Source organism: Trematomus bernacchii, unplaced genomic scaffold (assembly GCF_902827165.1).
Source record: "Trematomus bernacchii unplaced genomic scaffold, fTreBer1.1, whole genome shotgun sequence".
NCBI lineage: Eukaryota > Metazoa > Chordata > Actinopteri > Perciformes > Nototheniidae > Trematomus > Trematomus bernacchii.
The window spans coordinates 92430-113568 of record NW_022987900.1 but is presented as its reverse complement, the minus strand read 5'-3'; the positions used below and the strand labels follow the sequence as shown (position 1 = coordinate 113568).

General features: G+C 42.3%; 1 protein-coding gene across 1 annotated transcript in view; it reads left to right on the top strand.

Moving 5' to 3' along the window:
* The window catches only part of LOC117470118 (vacuolar protein sorting-associated protein 13C-like), a gene marked incomplete at its 5' end in the record, with an annotated part of 75706 nt that overhangs the window by 8353 nt on the left and 46214 nt on the right, over window positions 1–21139 (top strand). The window contains 13 exon segments of the mRNA XM_034114669.1: window positions 8596–8737; window positions 9064–9172; window positions 9294–9427; window positions 9793–9937; window positions 10345–10421; window positions 10590–10649; window positions 12407–12560; window positions 13336–13455; window positions 13545–13648; window positions 13727–13894; window positions 14370–14674; window positions 20491–20530; window positions 20532–20654. Of these exon segments, the coding sequence (XP_033970560.1) occupies window positions 8596–8737; window positions 9064–9172; window positions 9294–9427; window positions 9793–9937; window positions 10345–10421; window positions 10590–10649; window positions 12407–12560; window positions 13336–13455; window positions 13545–13648; window positions 13727–13894; window positions 14370–14674; window positions 20491–20530; window positions 20532–20654 (1681 nt within the window).

Sequence of the window (21139 nt, the reverse complement as noted above, 5' to 3'; positions counted from 1 at the left end):
ACTCAGCTAGTTGAGATAAAACGTCTAACATGACTCAGCTAGTTGAGATAAACACGTCTAACATGACTCAGCTAGTTGAGATAAACACGTCTAACATGACTCAGCTTAGTGAGATAAACACGTCTAACATGACTCAGCTGTGAGATAAACAACGTCTAACATGACTCAGCTCTGTTGAGATAAACACGTCTAACATGACTCAGCTCGTTGAGATAAACACGTCTAACATGACTCAGCTAGTTGAGATAAACACGGTCTAACATGACTCAGCTAGTTGAGATAAACACGTTCTAACATGACTCAGCTAGTCGAGATAAACACGTCTAACATGACTCAAGCTAGTGAGATAAACACGTCTAACTGACTCAGCTAGTAGAGATAGAACACGTCTAACATTGACTCAGCTAGTAGAGATAAACACTCTAACATGACTCAGCTAGTAGAGATAAAACACGTCTAACATGACTCAGCTAGTAGAGATTAAACACGTTCTAACATGACTCAGGCTAGTAGTGATTAAACACGGCTACATGACTCGCAGTAGGTAAAACGTCTAACATGACTCAGCTAGTAGAGATAAACACATCTAACATGACTCAGCTAGTAGGGATAAACACTTCTAACATGACTCAGCTAGTTGAGATAAAACACGTCTAACATGACTCAGCTAGTAGAGATAAACACGTCTAACATGACTCAGCTAGTAGAGATAAACACGTCTAACATGACTCAGCTAGTAGAGATAAACACGTCTAACATGACTCAGCTAGTAGAGATAAACACGTTCTAACATGACTCAGCTAGTAGAGATAAACACGTCTAACATGACTCAGCTAGTTGAGATAAACACGTCTAACTGACTCAGCTAGTAGAGATAAACACGTCTAAACATGACTCAGCTAGTGTGAGATAAACACGTCTAACATGACTCAGCTAGTAGAGATAAACACGTTCTAACATGACTCAGCTAGTTGAGATAAACACGTCTAACATGACTCAGCTAGTTGAGATAACACGGTCTAACATGACTCAGCTAGTAGAGATAAACACGTCTAACATGACTCAGCTTGTTGAGATAACACGTCTAACATGACTCAGCTTGTAGAGATAAACACGTCTAACATGACTCAGCTAGTTGAGATAAACCACGTCTATAACCTGACTCAGCTAGTAGAGATAAACACGTCTAACATGACTCAGCTAGTTGAGATAAACACGTCTAACATGACTCAGCTAGTAGAGATAAAACACGTCTAACATGACTCAGCTAGTTGAGATAAAACACGTCTAACATGACTCAGCTAGTAGAGATAAACACGTCTAACATGGACTCAGCTAGTAGAGATAAACACGTCTAACATGACTCAGCTATTAGAGATAAACACGTCTAACATGACTCAGCTTGTTGAGATACACGTCTAACATGACTCAGCTAGTAGAGATAAACACGTCTAACATGACTCAGCTAGTTGAGATAAACACGTCTAACATGACTCAGCTTGTAGAGATAAACACGTCTAACATGACTCAGCTAGTAGAGATAAACACGTCTAACATGACTCAGCTTGTTGAGATAAACACGTCTAACATGGACTCAGCTTGTTGAGATAAACACGTCTAACATGACTCAGCTAGTTGAGATAAACACGTCTAACATGAATCAGCTAGTTGAGATAAACACGTCTACATGACTCAGCTAGTAGAGATAAACACGTCTAACATGACTCAGCTAGTTGAGATAAAAACGTCTAACATGACTCAGCTAGTAGAGATAAACACGTCTACATGACTCAGCTAGTAGAGGATAAACACGTCTAACATGACTCAGCTAGTAGGGATAAACACGTCTAACATGACTCAGCTAGTAGAGATAAACACGTCTAACATGACTCAGCTAGTTGAGATAAACACGTCTAACATGACTCAGCTAGTAGAGATAAAACGTCTAACATGACTCGCTAAAACAGTCTAACATGACTCAGCTAGTAGAGATAAACACGTCTAACATGACTCAGCTAGTTAGAGATAACACGTCTAACATGACTCAGCTTGTTGAGATAAACACGTCTAACATGACTCAGCTAGTAGAGATAAACACGTCTAACATGACTCAGCTAGTTGAGATAAACACGTCTAACATGACTCAGCTTGTAGAGATAAACACGTCTAACATGACTCAGCTAGTAGAGATAAACACGTCTAACATGACTCAGCTTGTTGAGATAAACACGTCTAACATGACTCAGCTTGTTGAGATAAACACGTCTAACATGACTCAGCTAGTTGAGATAAACACGTCTAACATGACTCAGCTAGTTGAGATAAACACGTCTAACATGACTCAGCTAGTAGAGATAAACACGTCTAACATGACTCAGCTAGTTGAGATAAAACCGTCTAACATGACTCAGCTAGTAGAGATAAACACGTCTAACATGACTCAGCTAGGTAGAGATAAACACGTCTAAACATGACTCAGCTAGTAGGGATAAACACGTCTAACATGACTCAGCTAGTAGAGATAAACACGTCTAACATGACTCAGCTAGTTGAGATAAACACGTCTACATGACTCAGCAGTAGAGATAAACACGTCTAACATGACTCAGCTAGTAGAGATAAAACACGTCTAAACATGACTCAGCTAGTAGAGATAAACACGTCTAAAATGACTCAGCTTGTTGAGATAAACACGTCTAACATGACTCAGCTAGTAGAGATAAACACGTCTAACATGACTCAGCTAGTTGAGATAAACACGTCTAACATGACTCAGCTTGTAGAGATAAACACGTCTAACATGACTCAGCTAGTAGAGATAAACGTCAACTGACTCAGGGAAACAGTTAACATGACTCAGCTTGTTGAGATAAACACGTTCTAACATGACTCAGCTAGTGAGATAAACACGTCTAACATGACTCAGCTAGTTGAGATAACACGTCTAACATGACTCAGCTAGTAGAGATAAACACGTCTAACATGACTCCAGCTAGTTGGAGATAAACCGCTAACATACTACAGCTAGTGAGATAAACACGTCTAAAGACTCAGCTAGTTGAGATAAACACGTCTAACATGACTCAGCTAGTAGAGATAAACACGTCTAACATGACTCAGCTAGTAGAGATAAACACGTCTAACATGACTCAGCTAGTAGGGATAAAACACGTCTAACATGACTCAGCTAGTAGAGATAAACACGTCTAACATGACTCAGCTAGTAGAGATAAACACGTCTAACATGACTCAGCTAGTAGGGTAAACACGTCTAACATGACTCAGCTAGTAGAGATAAACACGTCTAACATGACTCAGCTAGTAGAGATAACACGATCTAAACATGACTCAGCTAGTAGGGATAAACACGTCTAACATGACTCAGCTTAGTTGAGATAAACACGTCTAACATGACTCAGCTAGTAGAGATAACAACACGTCTAAACATGAACTCAGCTAGTAGAGATAAACACGTCTAACATGACTCAGGCTAGTAGAGATAAAACCGTCTAACAGGACTCAGCTAGTTGAGATAACACGTCCTAACATGAACTCAGCTAGTAGAGATAAACACGTCTAACCATGACTCAGCTAGTTGAGAGTAAACACGTCTAACATGACTCAGCTAGTCGAGATAAACACGTCTAACATGACTTCAGCTAGTTTGAGATAAACACGTCTAACATGGACTCATCTAGTAGAGATAAACACGTCTAAACATGACTAGCTTGTAGCGATAAACACGTCTAACATGACTCAGCTAGTAGAGATAAACACGTCTAACATGACTCAGCTTGAGTATGAGATAAACACGTCTAACATGACTCGCAGCTTGTAGCGATAAACGACGTCTAACATGACTCAGCTATGTAGAGATAAACACGGTCTAACATGACTCAGCTGGTAGAGATAAACACGTCTAACATGACTCAGCTAGTTGAGATGAACACGTCTAACATGACTCAGCTAGCTGAGTCATGTTAGACGTGTTAACATGACTCAGCTAGTAGAGATAAACACGTCTAACATGACTCAGCTAGTTGAGATAAACACGTCTAACATGACTCAGCTAGTAGGAGTTAACACGTCTAACATGACTCAGCTAGTAGAGATAAACACGTCTAACATGACTCAGCTAGTAGAGATAAACACGTCTAACATGACTCAGCTAGTGGATAAACACGTCTAACATGACTCAGCTAGTGAGATAAACACGTCTAACATGACTCAGCTAGTAGAGATAAACACGTCTAACATGACTCAGCTAGTAGAGATAAACACGTCTAACATGACTCAGCTAGTAGAGATAAACACGTCTAACATGACTCAGCTAGTTGAGATAAACACGTCTAACATGACTCAGCTAGTAGAGATAAACACGTCTAACATGACTCAGCTAGTTGAGATAAACACGTCTAACATGACTCAGCTAGTAGAGATAAACACGTCTAACATGACTCAGCTAGTTGAGATAAACACGTCTAACATGACTCAGCTAGTTGAGATAAACACGTCTAACATGACTCAGCTAGTGAGATAAACACGTCTAACATGACTCAGCTAGTTGAGATAAACACTCTAACATGACTCAGCTAGTGAGATAAACACGTCTAACATGACTCAGCTAGTAGAGATAAACACGTCTAACATGACTCAGCTAGTAGAGATAAACACGTCTAACATGACTCAGCTAGTTGAGATAAACACGTCTAACATGACTCAGCTAGTAGAGATAAACACGTCTAACATGACTCAGCTAGTTGAGATAAACACGTCTAACATGACTCAGCTAGTTGAGATAAACACGTCTAACATGACTCAGCTAGTAGAGATAAACACGTCTAACATGACTCAGCTAGTAGAGATAAACACGTCTAACATGACTCAGCTAGTTGAGATAAACACGTCTAACATGACTCACTAGTAGTAGAGAAAACACGTCTAACATGACTCAGCTAGTAGAAGATATAACACATCTAACATTGACTCAGCTAGTTGAGCTAAGCACGTCTAACATGACTCAGCTAAGTTGAGATAAACACGTCTAACATGACTCAGCTAGTTGAGATAAACACGTCTAACATGACTCAGCTAGTTGAGATAAACACGTCTAACATGGACTCAGTAGTAGAGATAAACCCGTCTACCATGACTCAGCTAGTAGAGATAAACAAGTCTAACATGACTCAGCTAGTAGAGATAACACGTCTAACATGACTCAGCAGAGTAGGGATAAACACGTCTAACATGGACTCAGCTAGTAGAGATAAACACGTCTAACATGACTCAGCTAGTTGAGATAAACACGTCTAACATGACTCAGCTTGTAGAGATAAACACGTCTAACATGACTCAGCTAGCTAGAGATAAAACACGTCTAACATTGACTCAGCTAGTAGGGATAAACACGTCTAACATGACTCAGCTAGTAGAGATAAACACGTCTAACATGACTCAGCTAGTAGGGATAAACACGTCTAACATGACTCAGCTAGTAGAGATAAACACGTCTAACATGACTCAGCTAGTAGAGATAAACACGTCTAACATGACTCAGCTAGTAGAGATAAACACGTCTAACATGACTCAGCTAGTAGAGATAACACGTCTAACATGACTCAGCTAGTAGAGATAAACACGTCTAACATGACTCAGCTAGTAGAGATAAACACGTCTAACATGACTCAGCTAGTAGAGATAAACACGTCTAACATGACTCAGCTAGTAGAGATAAACACGTCTAACATGACTCAGCTAGTAGAGATAAACACATCTAACATGACTCAGCTAGTAGAGATAAACACATCTAACATGACTCAGCTAGTAGAGATAAACACGTCTAACATGACTCAGCTAGTAGAGATAAACACATCTAACATGACTCAGCTAGTAGAGATAAACACAGTCTAACATGACTCAGCTAGTAGAGATAAACACGTCTAACATGACTCAGCTAGTAGAGATAAACACGTCTAACATGACTCAGCTAGTGGGATAAACACGTCTAACATGACTCAGCTAGTAGAGATAAACACGTCTAAATGACTCAGCTAGTAGAGGATAAACACGTCTAACATGACTCAGCTAGTAGAGATAAACACGTCTAACATGACTCAGCTAGTAGAGATAAACCACGTCTAACATGACTCAGCTAGTAGAGATAAACACGTCTAACATGACTCAGCTAGTAGAGATAAACACGTCTAACATGACTCAGCTAGTTGAGATAAACACGTCTAACATGACTCAGCTAGTAGAGATAAACACGTCTAACATGACTCAGCTAGTAGAGATAAACACGTCTAACATGACTCAGCTAGTAGAGATAACACGTTCTACATGACTCAGCTAGTAACCCTCAGCTAGTGAGATAAACACGTCTAACATGACTCAGCTAGTAGAGATAAACACGTCTAACATGACTCAGCTAGTAGAGATAAACACGTCTAACATGACTCAGCTAGTTGAGATAAACACGTCTAACATGACTCAGCTAGTTGAGATAAACACGTCTAACATGACTCAGCTAGTAGAGATAAACACGTCTAACATGACTCAGCTTGTTGAGATAAACACGTCTAACATGACTCAGCTTGTTGAGATAAACACGTCTAACATGACTCAGCTTGTTGAGATAAACACGTCTAACATGACTCAGCTAGTAGAGATAAACACGTCTAACATGACTCAGCTAGTTGAGATAAACACGTCTAACATGACTCAGCTAGTAGAGATAAACACGTCTAACATGACTCAGCTAGTTGAGATAAACACGTCTAACATGACTCAGCTAGTTGAGATAAAACACGTCTAACATGACTCAGCTAGTAGAGATAAACCCGTCTAACATGACTCAGCTAGTAGAGATAAACACGTCTAACATGACTCAGCTAGTAGGGATAAACACGTCTAACATGACTCAGCTAGTAGAGATAAACACGTCTAACATGACTCAGCTAGTAGAGATAAACACGTCTAACATGACTCAGCTAGTAGGGATAAACACGTCTAACATGACTCAGCTAGTAGGGTTAAACACGTCTAACATGACTCAGCTAGTAGAGATAAACACGTCTAACATGACTCAGCTAGTAGAGATAAACACATCTAACATGACTCAGCTAGTAGGGATAAACACGTCTAACATGACTCAGCTAGTTGAGATAAACACGTCTAACATGACTCAGCTAGTAGAGATAAACACGTCTAACATGACTCAGCTAGTTGAGATAAACACGTCTAACATGACTCAGCTAGTTGAGATAAACACGTCTAACATGACTCAGCTAGTTGAGATAACACGTCTAACATGACTCAGCTAGTAGAGATAAACACGTCTAACATGACTCAGCTTGTTGAGATAAACACGTCTAACATGACTCAGCTTGTAGAGATAAACACGTCTAACATGACTCAGCTAGTTGAGATAAACACGTCTAACATGACTCAGCTAGTAGAGATAAACACGTCTAACATGACTCGGCTAGTAGAGATAAACACGTCTAACATGACTCAGCTAGTAGAGATAAACACGTCTAACATGACTCAGCTAGTAGAGATAAACACGTCTAACATGACTCAGCTAGTTGAGATAAACACGTCTAACATGACTCAGCTAGTAGAGATAAACACGTCTAACATGACTCAGCTAGTTGAGATAAACACGTCTAACATGACTCAGCTAGTAGAGATAAACACGTCTAACATGACTCAGCTAGTAGAGATAAACACGTCTAACATGACTCAGCTAGTAGAGATAAACACGTCTAACATGACTCAGCTTGTTGAGATAAACACGTCTAACATGACTCAGCTAGTAGAGATAAACACGTCTAACATGACTCAGCTAGTTGAGATAAACACGTCTAACATGACTCAGCTTGTAGAGATAAACACGTCTAACATGACTCAGCTAGTAGAGATAAACACGTCTAACATGACTCAGCTTGTTGAGATAAACACGTCTAACATGACTCAGCTAGTAGAGATAAACACGTCTAACATGACTCAGCTTGTAGAGATAAACACGTCTAACATGACTCAGCTAGTTGAGATAAACACGTCTAACATGACTCAGCTTGTTGAGATAAACACGTCTAACATGACTCAGATAGAGATAAACACGTCTAACATGACTCAGCTAGTAGAGATAAACACGTCTAACATGACTCAGCTAGTAGAGATAAACACGTCTAACATGACTCAGCTTGTTGAGATAAACACGTCTAACATGACTCAGCTAGTTGAGATAAACACGTCTAACATGACTCAGCTTGTTGAGATAAACACGTCTAACATGACTCAGCTTGTTGAGATAAACACGTCTAACATGACTCAGCTAGTAGAGATAAACACGTCTAACATGACTCAGCTAGTTGAGATAACACGTCTAACATGACTCAGCTAGTAGAGATAAACACGTCTAACATGACTCAGCTAGTTGAGATAAACACGTCTAACATGACTCAGCTAGTTGAGATAAACACGTCTAACATGACTCAGCTTGTAGAGATAAACACTTCTAACATGTTAAAATGACTCTCACTAAGTAAATCTAACATAATTATTATAACTAACTTTATTTTCTTATTTCAGGACGACGCTTCAGCCAGGCTCCTCCCACATTGAGATCCTGCAGCCAATCAACGTCGAGTTGCTCGTCACCAGAAACATGGCCGCCTCCTGGTTCACTAAGATCCCGGGGGTCCAAGTCCAGGGAATCCTACGTTCCCTGAAGGTACCTCAGTGTTTAAACTGTGACTCCACTGTTTCTGAGTCCAGGGAATCCTACGTTCCCTGAAGGTACCTCAGTGTTTAAACTGTGACTCCACTGTTTCTGAGTCCAGGGAATCCTATGGTCCCTGAAGGTAGCTAAGTGTATACATCCTGACCCAGCTGTTTCTGTGTCCTACAGTCACTGAACGTACATCTTTAAATGTTTGAACTCAGCTGTTTTTCAGAGTCAGGAAAGTCTTACGGTCCCTGAAGGTACCTCAGTGTTTAAACCATGACTCGACAGTTTTCAGTGTCAGTGCTGATGTAGATTAAACTCTGGTTCCTCAGATGAGTCTGGGTGAGGAAGACCTCGGGGTGCTGATGAAGATCCTGGTGGAGAACATCGGGGAAGGAAGTAAAACACACAGCGTTGACGCCAAAACACAGGTGGCTCAAGGTAACCAAGTGCATGATGGGAAATCTCACTACAGACAAGTTGTATATAAAACCTCCCAGATGAATCAGCTTCACTAATAAACCTCAGGATAAGAGTTTTAACCCCATGTGTCGCTCCTCAGAGAGGGCGGGGCATCCTGAGCAGCAGGTGGAGCTGTCGTCCAATCAGACAGGGTCTGACAGCGCCTCGCATGCCACCAATGGCGCTCTGACAGAGAACACCGTCAACGTCCTGCTGAACTTCGAAATCAAAGAGGTAGGTTTCTGCTGACTCATATTAACATCTGGTTTTCCTGAGACTCAGCAGTTCTGGTTCCTCTGGTCCTGGTTCAGGTTCTGCTGACTCATATTAACATCTGGTTTTCCTGAGTCTCAGCAGTTCTGGTTCCTCTGGTCCTGGTTCAGGTTCTGCTGACTCATATTAACATCTGGTTTACCTGAGACTCAGCAGTTCTGGTTCCTCTGGTCCTGGTTCAGGTTCTGCTGACTCATATTAACATCTGGTTTACCTGAGACTCAGCAGTTCTGGTTCCTCTGGTCCTGGTTCAGGTTCTGCTGACTCATATTAACATCTGGTTTACCTGAGACTCAGCAGTTCTGGTTCCTCTGGTCCTGGTTCAGGTTCTGCTGACGCTGAAGAAGCAGGAAGTGGCCTTCCTGGTGTTCCAGGCGGCTCAGCTGGGCATCAACACCAAAGTGAGGAGGTTTGACACGGTGGCAACAACCTTCATCAACCAGATCTCCCTGAGCTGCCCAGAGTTCAAAGGTCAGAGTCCACTTGTTCTAGCACTAGCATTAGCATCGCACACACACACATACACACACACACACACACACACACACACACACACACACACACACACACACACACACACACACACACACACACACACACACACACACACACACACACACACACACTCAAACATCAAACTAAAGAACAGATCATGATTTCATGCGATCACAATTCAATATAAGATAAGACGTACTTTATTGATCCCAGTTAGCGTTGCAGCAGCATCAAAAGACATGGCATTGAACAATCCAGAATGTAAACTTCTCAATAGAAATAAAGTACTTGTTGAATTCCAACATGGAGTGAAAACAACAACGGTCATGAATCACACAGACTTGTTAGCAGCAGCAGTTTGACAGGTTTGGTTCTCGTTTCAGATTCAAGCGGCGCCGCGTTGTGTCTCATCAGCTCCTCGGGGTCCGGATCGGAGCTGCTCAAAGTGCAGTACTTCAAGGTACAATGTAATCTGATTACCTGCTGACTCACTGTAATCTGATTACCTGCTGACTCACTGTAATCTGATTACCTGCTGACTCACTGTAATCTGATTACCTGCTGACTCACTGTAATCTGATTACCTGCTGACTCATATTAAGAGATCTACTTCCTGTTTCTTCCTCAGGCGGACCGCTCCGGACCGAACTTCTCCAGCGTTTACAAAAACACGGAGCAGATGATCAACGTGAGTCCAAACGAGATCCCGTCCTGAGATAATGAAGCCTCGGGAAATCACAGAAGAAACAGGAAGTCTTTAGTTGTTTATCAGCTGTCCTGTTGGAGATAAGAGAAGAGAAGAAGTACTTTATACTCCAGGTGGTCTCCAGCTGTTCTGTTAGTGATGAGTCAGCTTCTTGTCTCCAGGTGGTCTCCAGCTGTTCTGTTAGTGATGAGTCAGCTTCTTGTCTCCAGGTGGTCTCCAGCTGTTCTGTTAGTGATGAGTCAGCTTCTTGTCTCCTGGTGGTCTTCAGCTGTTCTGTTAGTGATGAGTCAGCTTCTTGTCTCCTGGTGGTCTCCAGCTGTTCTGTTAGTGATGAGTCAGCTTCTTGTCTCCAGGTGGTCTCCAGCTGTTCTGTTAGTGATGAGTCAGCTTCTTGTCTCCTGGTGGTCTCCAGCTGTTCTGTTAGTGATGAGTCAGCTTCTTGTCTCCAGGTGGTCTCCAGCTGTTCTGTTAGTGATGAGTCAGCTTCTTGTCTCCTGGTGGTCTTCAGCTGTTCTGTTAGTGATGAGTCAGCTTCTTGTCTCCTGGTGGTCTTCAGCTGTTCTGTTAGTGATGAGTCAGCTTCTTGTCTCCAGGTGGTCTCCAGCTGTTCTGTTAGTGATGAGTCAGCTTCTTGTCTCCAGGTGGTCTCCAGCTGTTCTGTTAGTGATGAGTCAGCTTCTTGTCTCCTGGTGGTCTTCAGCTGTTCTGTTAGTGATGAGTCAGCTTCTTGTCTCCAGGTGGTCTTCAGCTGTTCTGTTAGTGATGAGTCAGCTTCTTGTCTCCAGGTGGTCTCCAGCTGTTCTGTTAGTGATGAGTCAGCTTCTTGTCTCCAGGTGGTCTCCAGCTGTTCTGTTAGTGATGAGTCAGCTTCTTGTCTCCTGGTGGTCTCCAGCTGTTCTGTTAGTGATGAGTCAGCTTCTTGTCTCCAGGTGGTCTCCAGCTGTTCTGTTAGTGATGAGTCAGCTTCTTGTCTCCAGGTGGTCTCCAGCTGTTCTGTTAGTGATGAGTCAGCTTCTTGTCTCCTGGTGGTCTCCAGCTGTTCTGTTAGTGATGAGTCAGCTTCTTGTCTCCAGGTGGTCTCCAGCTGTTCTGTTAGTGATGAGTCAGCTTCTTGTCTCCTGGTGGTCTTCAGCTGTTCTGTTAGTGATGAGTCAGCTTCTTGTCTCCTGGTGGTCTCCAGCTGTTCTGTTAGTGATGAGTCAGCTTCTTGTCTCCAGGTGGTCTTCAGCTGTTCTGTTAGTGATGAGTCAGCATCTTGTCTCCAGGTGGTCTCCAGCTGTTCTGTTAGTGATGAGTCAGCTTCTTGTCTCCAGGTGGTCTTCAGCTGTTCTGTTAGTGATGAGTCAGCTTCTTGTCTCCAGGTGGTCTCCAGCTGTTCTGTTAGTGATGAGTCAGCTTCTTGTCTCCTGGTGGTCTCCAGCTGTTCTGTTAGTGATGAGTCAGCTTCTTGTCTCCTGGTGGTCTTCAGCTGTTCTGTTAGTGATGAGTCAGCTTCTTGTCTCCTGGTGGTCTTCAGCTGTTCTGTTAGTGATGAGTCAGCTTCTTGTCTCCAGGTGGTCTCCAGCTGTTCTTTTAGTGATGAGTCAGCTTCTTGTCTCCAGGTGGTCTCCAGCTGTTCTGTTAGTGATGAGTCAGCTTCTTGTCTCCAGGTGGTCTCCAGCTGTTCTGTTAGTGATGAGTCAGCAGATTCTTGTCTCCAGGTGGTCTTCAGCTGTTCTGTAACAGATTCTTGTCTCCAGGTGGTCTTCAGTTCTCTGGACCTGATGCTCCACTCCGAGGCTCTGCTGTCAGCCATCGACTTCCTGTCAGCGACGCTATCCTCCGGCAGGAAGTCGTCTCCAGAGAGAGACATCAGGATGAAGACGGACGACAAGACGCCGTCCGCCAAGTCCAGTCAGTACCTGTCAAAACATCTATATAATAATAATAATACATTTTATTTAAAGATCTCCTATCATGCAGAATGCACTTTCTGATGTCTTTTCTACATCAACATGTGTCCCCGGTGTGTCCCCGGTGCGTCCCCGGTGTGTCCCCCGTGTGTCCCCGGTGCGTCCCCGGTGCGTCCCCGGTGTGTCCCCGGTGTGTCCCCCGTGTGTCCCCGGTGTGTCCCCGGTGTGTCCCCCATGTGTCCCCGGTGTGTCCCCGGTGCGTCCCCGGTGTGTCCCCGGTGCGTCCCCGGTGTGTCCCCGGTGTGTCCCCGGTGTGTCCCCCGTGTGTCCCCGGTGTGTCCCCGGTGTGTCAGGAGACTCTCAAAGTATCAGGAAATAAACCCCTCTCTCTTTTCCTCCGTACCCACATCTCTAAAAACGGGGAACAACGGAGCTGATCCAGATTTGCTGCGTCATGACGACATTACTAAAATGTGGGCGGGCTTTACACCCACGGGCCAATCAGAAACGTTGCTGTCAGAAACAATGAGACGTGTTCTGGAAGTAATATGGTCTGTGTTTACATTAGCATGCTAACACTCAGAGCTAACCTGTACTGGAGAGAAAGATTGTATAATAGGAGACATAAGGGCGCATTTGATGACACCCAGGGACACCGTACAATTTGGTATACACATATACTTATGACATGATGAGTTCAGGGACCCAGCTGAAGGTCTTCCCTGTGATACCCTTCTATATTTATATTAACACTGACCTGTCCGCTTCCCCCTCAGCCACCCTGGTCTCACCGGCAGGAAGTGACATCATCGACCTGAAGGTCACGATGACGCTGGGAGCCTTTAATGTGCTGGTGTGCGACCAGAGCTGCGACATGGCCCACATTAAGATCCAAGGTCTCGACCCATTGGATTATTCATTATTATAATCTGCTGGATCCTCGACAGGTCTGCACAGACCCTGAATCTGTCTCTTTCTCTTTCAGGTCTGAATGGCTCTCTGCTGATGCAGGGACCCCAGACTCATATCTCCGCCAGGCTGAAGGACTTCATCGTCCTCAACGTGGACCCACACAGCTTCCACAAGAAGGTCAGTCCCTGTTCCTGCCAAACCAGGACCGCAGAAAACCCTTTGTCTTGACCCCATCTTCTGATTTTCTGTTCTCAGGCGATCTCCATCGTGGGGGACGAGGTCTTCAGCTTCTCTTTGAGTCTGACTCCAAACGCCACGGAGGGTCCGGGATACGCCGACACCTCGAAGACAGATGGCCGACTGAAACTGAGCGTGGGCTGCATTCAGATGGTCTACCTGCACAAGTTCATCATGTCCCTGCTGGTGAGTCCTGGGGGTCTCAGAGGAGCCTGGTCTTTACAGAGTACAGACCCCTACTGTTGGAGACATCTTGCATATTTACCTTATTTATATTTATAATGAAATGTTCTGAATGTTTGTAAGAGTGATTTTATTACGCAGAGCATGGATTTCCATGTGTTGATGTTTATTATTGTTTTGATTGATGTTGACTCGCTGAATTATAGTGATGTCACATATAGGCGTGGTTTGGCCCTTTCATTTAGGACCGGTGAACTTTCATCTGCATGATACAAGCTACCTGTAATATGACGTATGGCTATCAATCTTTTACTCAAAGATTAAAGTATTTGTTTACTATTTTCTCTCCAATATCCGATCATATGTGTGGATGCGTGTTGATTTTCTGACTGTTCATAGTCGCAGAGGCATCCTGTCTAAGACCCTATTGGCTTTCTAACACCAGTTATGCTTCAAGAGATATTTTATTGTCTTTCAGAACTTCTCCAACAACTTCCAGACGGCTAAAGCGGCTCTGAGCGCCGCCACGGCTCAGGCGGCGGCTCAGGCGGCGCTCAGCGTGAAGGACTTCGCCCATAAGAGTTTCCGTCTGTCCATGGACATCAAGCTGAAGGCGCCGCTCATCATCGTGCCCCAGAACTCCATCTCCCAGCATGCACTGGTGATGGACCTGGGTCTGATCACGGTGGGGAACAGCTTCTCGCTAATGCCCGCCGACGGCTGCCCACTGCCCGCCGTGCTGGAGAAGATGGAGGTCCAGCTGACGCAGCTCAAACTGTCCCGGTGGGTCTAACATGACTCAGCTAGTAGAGATAAACACGTCTAACATGACTCAGCTAGTTGAGATAAACACGTCTAACATGACTCAGCTAGTAGAGATAAACACGTCTAACATGACTCAGCTAGTTGAGATAAACACGTCTAACATGACTCAGCTAGTTGAGATAAACACGTCTAACATGACTCAGCTAGTAGAGATAAACACGTCTAACATGACTCAGCTTGTTGAGATAAACACGTCTAACATGACTCAGCTAGTTGAGATAAACACGTCTAACATGACTCAGCTAGTAGAGATAAACACGTCTAACATGACTCAGCTAGTTGAGATAAACACGTCTAACATGACTCAGCTAGTAGAGATAAACACGTCTAACATGACTCAGCTAGTTGAGATAAACACGTCTAACATGACTCAGCTAGTTGAGATAAACACGTCTAACATGACTCAGCTAGTAGAGATAAACACGTCTAACATGACTCAGCTAGTTGAGATAAACACGTCTAACATGACTCAGCTAGTAGAGATAAACACGTCTAACATGACTCAGCTAGTAGAGATAAACACGTCTAACATGACTCAGCTAGTAGAGATAAACACGTCTAACATGACTCAGCTTGTTGAGATAAACACGTCTAACATGACTCAGCTAGTAGAGATAAACACGTCTAACATGACTCAGCTAGTAGAGATAAACACGTCTAACATGACTCAGCTTATATAGAGATAAACACGTCTAACATGACTCAGCTAGTTGAGATAAACACGTCTAACATGACTCAGCTAGTTGAGATAAACACGTCTAACATGACTCAGCTAGTTGAGATAAACACGTCTAACATGACTCAGCTAGTTGAGATAAACACGTCTAACATGACTCAGCTAGTAGAGATAAACACGTCTAACATGACTCAGCTAGTAGAGATAAACACGTCTAACATGACTCAGCTAGTTGAGATAAACACGTCTAACATGACTCAGCTAGTAGGGATAAACACGTCTAACATGACTCAGCTAGTTGAGATAAACACGTCTAACATGACTCAGCTTGTAGAGATAAACACGTCTAACATGACTCAGCTAGTTGAGATAAACACGTCTAACATGACTCAGCTAGTTGAGATAAACACGTCTAACATGACTCAGCTAGTTGAGATAAACACGTCTAACATGACTCAGCTAGTAGAGATAAACACGTCTAACATGACTCAGCTAGTAGAGATAAACACGTCTAACATGACTCAGCTAGTAGAGATAAACACGTCTAACATGACTCAGCTAGTAGAGATAAACACGTCTAACATGACTCAGCTAGTAGAGATAAACACGTCTAACATGACTCAGCTTGTAGAGATAAACACGTCTAACATGACTCAGCTAGTTGAGATAAACACGTCTAACATGACTCAGCTAGTAGAGATAAACACGTCTAACATGACTCAGCTAGTAGAGATAAACACGTCTAACATGACTCAGCTAGTTGAGATAAACACGTCTAACATGACTCAGCTAGTAGAGATAAACACGTCTAACATGACTCAGCTAGTAGAGATAAACACGTCTAACATGACTCAGCTAGTAGAGATAAACACGTCTAACATGACTCAGCTAGTAGAGATAAACACGTCTAACATGACTCAGCTAGTAGAGATAAACACGTCTAACATGACTCAGCTTGTAGAGATAAACACGTCTAACATGACTCAGCTAGTAGAGATAAACACGTCTAACATGACTCAGCTAGTAGAGATAAACACGTCTAACATGACTCAGCTAGTAGAGATAAACACGTCTAACATGACTCAGCTAGTAGAGATCTCAGTAGTTGAGATAACACGTCTAACATGACTCAGCTAGTAGAGATAAACACGTCTAACATGACTCAGCTAGTTGAGATAAACACGTCTAACATGACTCAGCTAGTAGAGATAAACACGTCTAACATGACTCAGCTAGTTGAGATAAACACGTCTAACATGACTCAGCTAGTTGAGATAAACACGTCTAACATGACTCAGCTAGTTGAGATAAACACGTCTAACATGACTCAGCTAGTTGAGATAAACACGTCTAACATGACTCAGCTAGTAGAGATAAACACGTCTAACATGATTCAGCTAGTAGAGATAAACACGTCTAACATGACTCAGCTAGTAAAGATAAACACGTCTAACATGACTCAGCTAGTAGAGATAAACACGTCTAACATGACTCAGCTAGTTGAGATAAACACGTCTAACATGACTCAGCTAGTAGAGATAAACACGTCTAACATGACTCAGCTAGTTGAGATAAACACGTCTAACATGACTCAGCTAGTTGAGATAAACACGTCTAACATGACTCAGCTAGTTGAGATAAACACGTCTAACATGACTCAGCTAGTTGAGATAAACACGTCTAACATGACTCAGCTAGTAGAGATAAACACGTCTAACATGATTCAGCTAGTAGAGATAAACACGTCTAACATGACTCAGCTTGTAGAGATAAACACGTCTAACATGACTCAGCTAGTAGAGATAAACACGTCTAACATGACTCAGCTAGTTGAGATAAACACGTCTAACATGACTCAGCTAGTAGAGATAAACACGTCTAACATGACTCAGCTAGTAGAGATAAACACGTCTAACATGACTCAGCTAGTTGAGATAAACACGTCTAACATGACTCAGCTTGTAGAGATAAACACGTCTAACATGACTCAGCTAGTTGAGGATAAACACGTCTAACATGACTCAGCTAGTAGAGATAAACACGTCTAACATGACTCAGCTAGTTGAGATAAACACGTCTAACATGACTCAGCTTGTAGAGATAAACACGTCTAACATGACTCAGCTAGTTGAGATAAACACGTCTAACATGACTCAGCTTGTAGAGATAAACACGTCTAACATGACTCAGCTTGTAGAGATAAACACGTCTAACATGACTCAGCTTGTAGAGATAAACACGTCTAACATGACTCAGCTTATATAGAGATAAACACGTCTAACATGACTCAGCTTATATAGAGATAAACACGTCTAACATGACTCAGCTAGTAGAGATAAACACGTCTAACATGACTCAGCTTGTAGAGATAAACACGTCTAACATGACTCAGCTAGTTGAGATAAACACGTCTAACATGACTCAGCTAGTAGAGATAAACACGTCTAACATGACTCAGCTTATATAGAGATAAACACGTCTAACATGACTCAGCTTATATAGAGATAAACACGTCTAACATGACTCAGCTAGTAGAGATAAACACGTCTAACATGACTCAGCTTGTAGAGATAAACACGTCTAACATGACTCAGCTAGTAGAGATAAACACGTCTAACATGACTCAGCTTATATAGAGATAAACACGTCTAACATGACTCAGCTAGTAGAGATAAACACGTCTAACATGACTCAGCTTGTAGAGATAAACACGTCTAACATGACTCAGCTTGTAGAGATAAACACGTCTAACATGACTCAGCTAGTAGAGATAAACACGTCTAACATGACTCAGCTTATATAGAGATAAACACGTCTAACATGACTCAGCTTATATAGAGATAAACACGTCTAACATGACTCAGCTAGTAGAGATAAACACGTCTAACATGACTCAGCTAGTAGAGATAAACACGTCTAACATGACTCAGCTAGTAGAGATAAACACGTCTAACATGACTCAGGTAGTTGAGATAAACACGTCTAACATGACTCAGCTTATATAGAGATAAACACGTCTAACATGACTCAGCTTGTAGAGATAAACACGTCTAACATGACTCAGCTAGTAGAGATAAACACGTCTAACATGACTCAGCTTGTAGAGATAAACACGTCTAACATGACTCAGCTAGTAGAGATAAACACGTCTAACATGACTCAGCTTATATAGAGATAAACACGTCTAACATGACTCAGCTTATATAGAGATAAACACGTCTAACATGACTCAGCTAGTAGAGATAAACACGTCTAACATGACTCAGCTAGTAGAGATAAACACGTCTAACATGACTCAGCTAGTTGAGATAAACACGTCTAACATGACTCAGCTAGTTGAGATAAACACGTCTAACATGACTCAGCTTATATAGAGATAAACACGTCTAACATGACTCAGCTTGTAGAGATAAACACGTCTAACATGACTCAGCTAGTAGAGATAAACACGTCTAACATGACTCAGCTAGTTGAGATAAACACGTCTAACATGACTCAGCTAGTAGAGATAAACACGTCTAACATGACTCAGCTAGTTGAGATAAACACGTCTAACATGACTCAGCTAGTAGAGATAAACCGTCTAACATGACTCAGCTAGTAGAGATAAACACGTCTAACATGACTCAGCTAGTTGAGATAAACACGTCTAACATGACTCAGCTAGTAGAGATAAACACGTCTAACATGACTCAGCTAGTTGAGATAAACACGTCTAACATGACTCAGCTTGTAGAGATAAACACGTCTAACATGACTCAGCTAGTAGAGATAAACACGTCTAACATGACTCAGCTTATATAGAGATAAACACGTCTAACATGACTCAGCTTATATAGAGATAAACACGTCTAACATGACTCAGCTAGTAGAGATAAACACGTCTAACATGACTCAGCTAGTAGAGATAAACACGTCTAACATGACTCAGCTTATATAGAGATAAACACGTCTAACATGACTCAGCTTATATAGAGATAAACACGTCTAACATGACTCAGCTAGTAGAGATAAACACGTCTAACATGACTCAGCTAGTAGAGATAAACACGTCTAACATGACTCAGCTAGTTGAGATAAACACGTCTAACATGACTCAGCTAGTTGAGATAAACACGTCTAACATGACTCAGCTTATATAGAGATAAACACGTCTAACATGACTCAGCTTGTAGAGATAAACACGTCTAACATGACTCAGCTAGTAGAGATAAACACGTCTAACATGACTCAGCTAGTTGAGATAAACACGTCTAACATGACTCAGCTAGTAGAGATAAACACGTCTAACATGACTCAGCTAGTTGAGATAAACCCGTCTAACATGACTCAGCTAGTAGAGATAAACACGTCTAACATGACTCAGCTAGTAGAGATAAACACGTCTAACATGACTCAGCTAGTTGAGATAACACGTCTAACATGACTCAGCTAGTAGAGATAACACGTCTAACATGACTCAGCTAGTTGAGATAAACACGTCTAACATGACTCAGCTAGTTGAGATAAACACGTCTAACATGACTCAGCTAGTAGAGATAAACACGTCTAACATGACTCAGCTAGTTGAGATAAACACGTCTAACATGACTCAGCTAGTAGAGATAAACACGTCTAACATGACTCAGCTAGTAGAGATAAACACGTCTAACATGACTCAGCTAGTAGAGATAAACACGTCTAACATGACTCAGCTAGTAGAGATAAACACGTCTAACATGACTCAGCTAGTAGAGATAAACACGTCTAACATGACTCAGCTAGTTGAGATAAAACACGTCTAACATGACTCAGCTAGTAGAGATAAACACGTCTAACATGACTCAGCTAGTAGAGATAAACACGTCTAACATGACTCAGCTAGTAGAGATAAACACGTCTAACATGACTCAGCTAGTAGAGATAAACACGTCTAACATGACTCAGCTTGTAGAGATAAACACGTCTAACATGACTCAGCTTGTTGAGATAAACACGTCTAACATGACTCAGCTAGTAGAGATAAACACGTCTAACATGACTCAGCTTGTTGAGATAAACACGTCTAACATGACTCAGCTAGTAGAGATAAACACGTCTAACATGACTCGTCCATCAGGACCTGTCTGGACCCAGACTCGGACCCGGCGGCGGGGGGGGGGGCCTGGCATCGAGCTGCTGGAGCCGGTGAACCTGCAGCTGATGGTCCGGAGGAACTTGTCGGCGACCTGGTACAAAAAGATGGTGGCAGTGGAGGTGGATGGAGACCTGAAGCCCATGAAGGTCCTGATAATAAAATATAACACACACTTTAACACACTCGTTTCTAACCCGCCTGCTCTTGTCTCTGAACCAGTCCTCATACAATATGACCCTGTAGTCCTGTACCTGTTTCAGAACTTTAAGCCTGTGTGTTTCGGGCCATGTGAATGCTGTTTTAGATAGATCTCATTTAGTGTGAATGCTGTTTTAGATAGATCTCATTTAGTGGGAATGCTGTTTTAGATAGATCTCAATTAGTGGGAATGCTGTTTTAGATAGATCTCATTTAGTGGGAATGCTGTTTTAGATAGATCTCATTTAGTGGGAATGCTGTTTTAGATAGATCTCTGTTCTTCTACGCACGAAATTCTTTAATTTTATTCCGCCCGTTATTTTGCCGGTCTTCTCCTCCCACATTGAACATCGCAGAAAAATGTTACACATCTTTCTGACATTATTCGTGTAACACAACTTTTAAATCTGATTCTTTCAGAGATATTAAACAT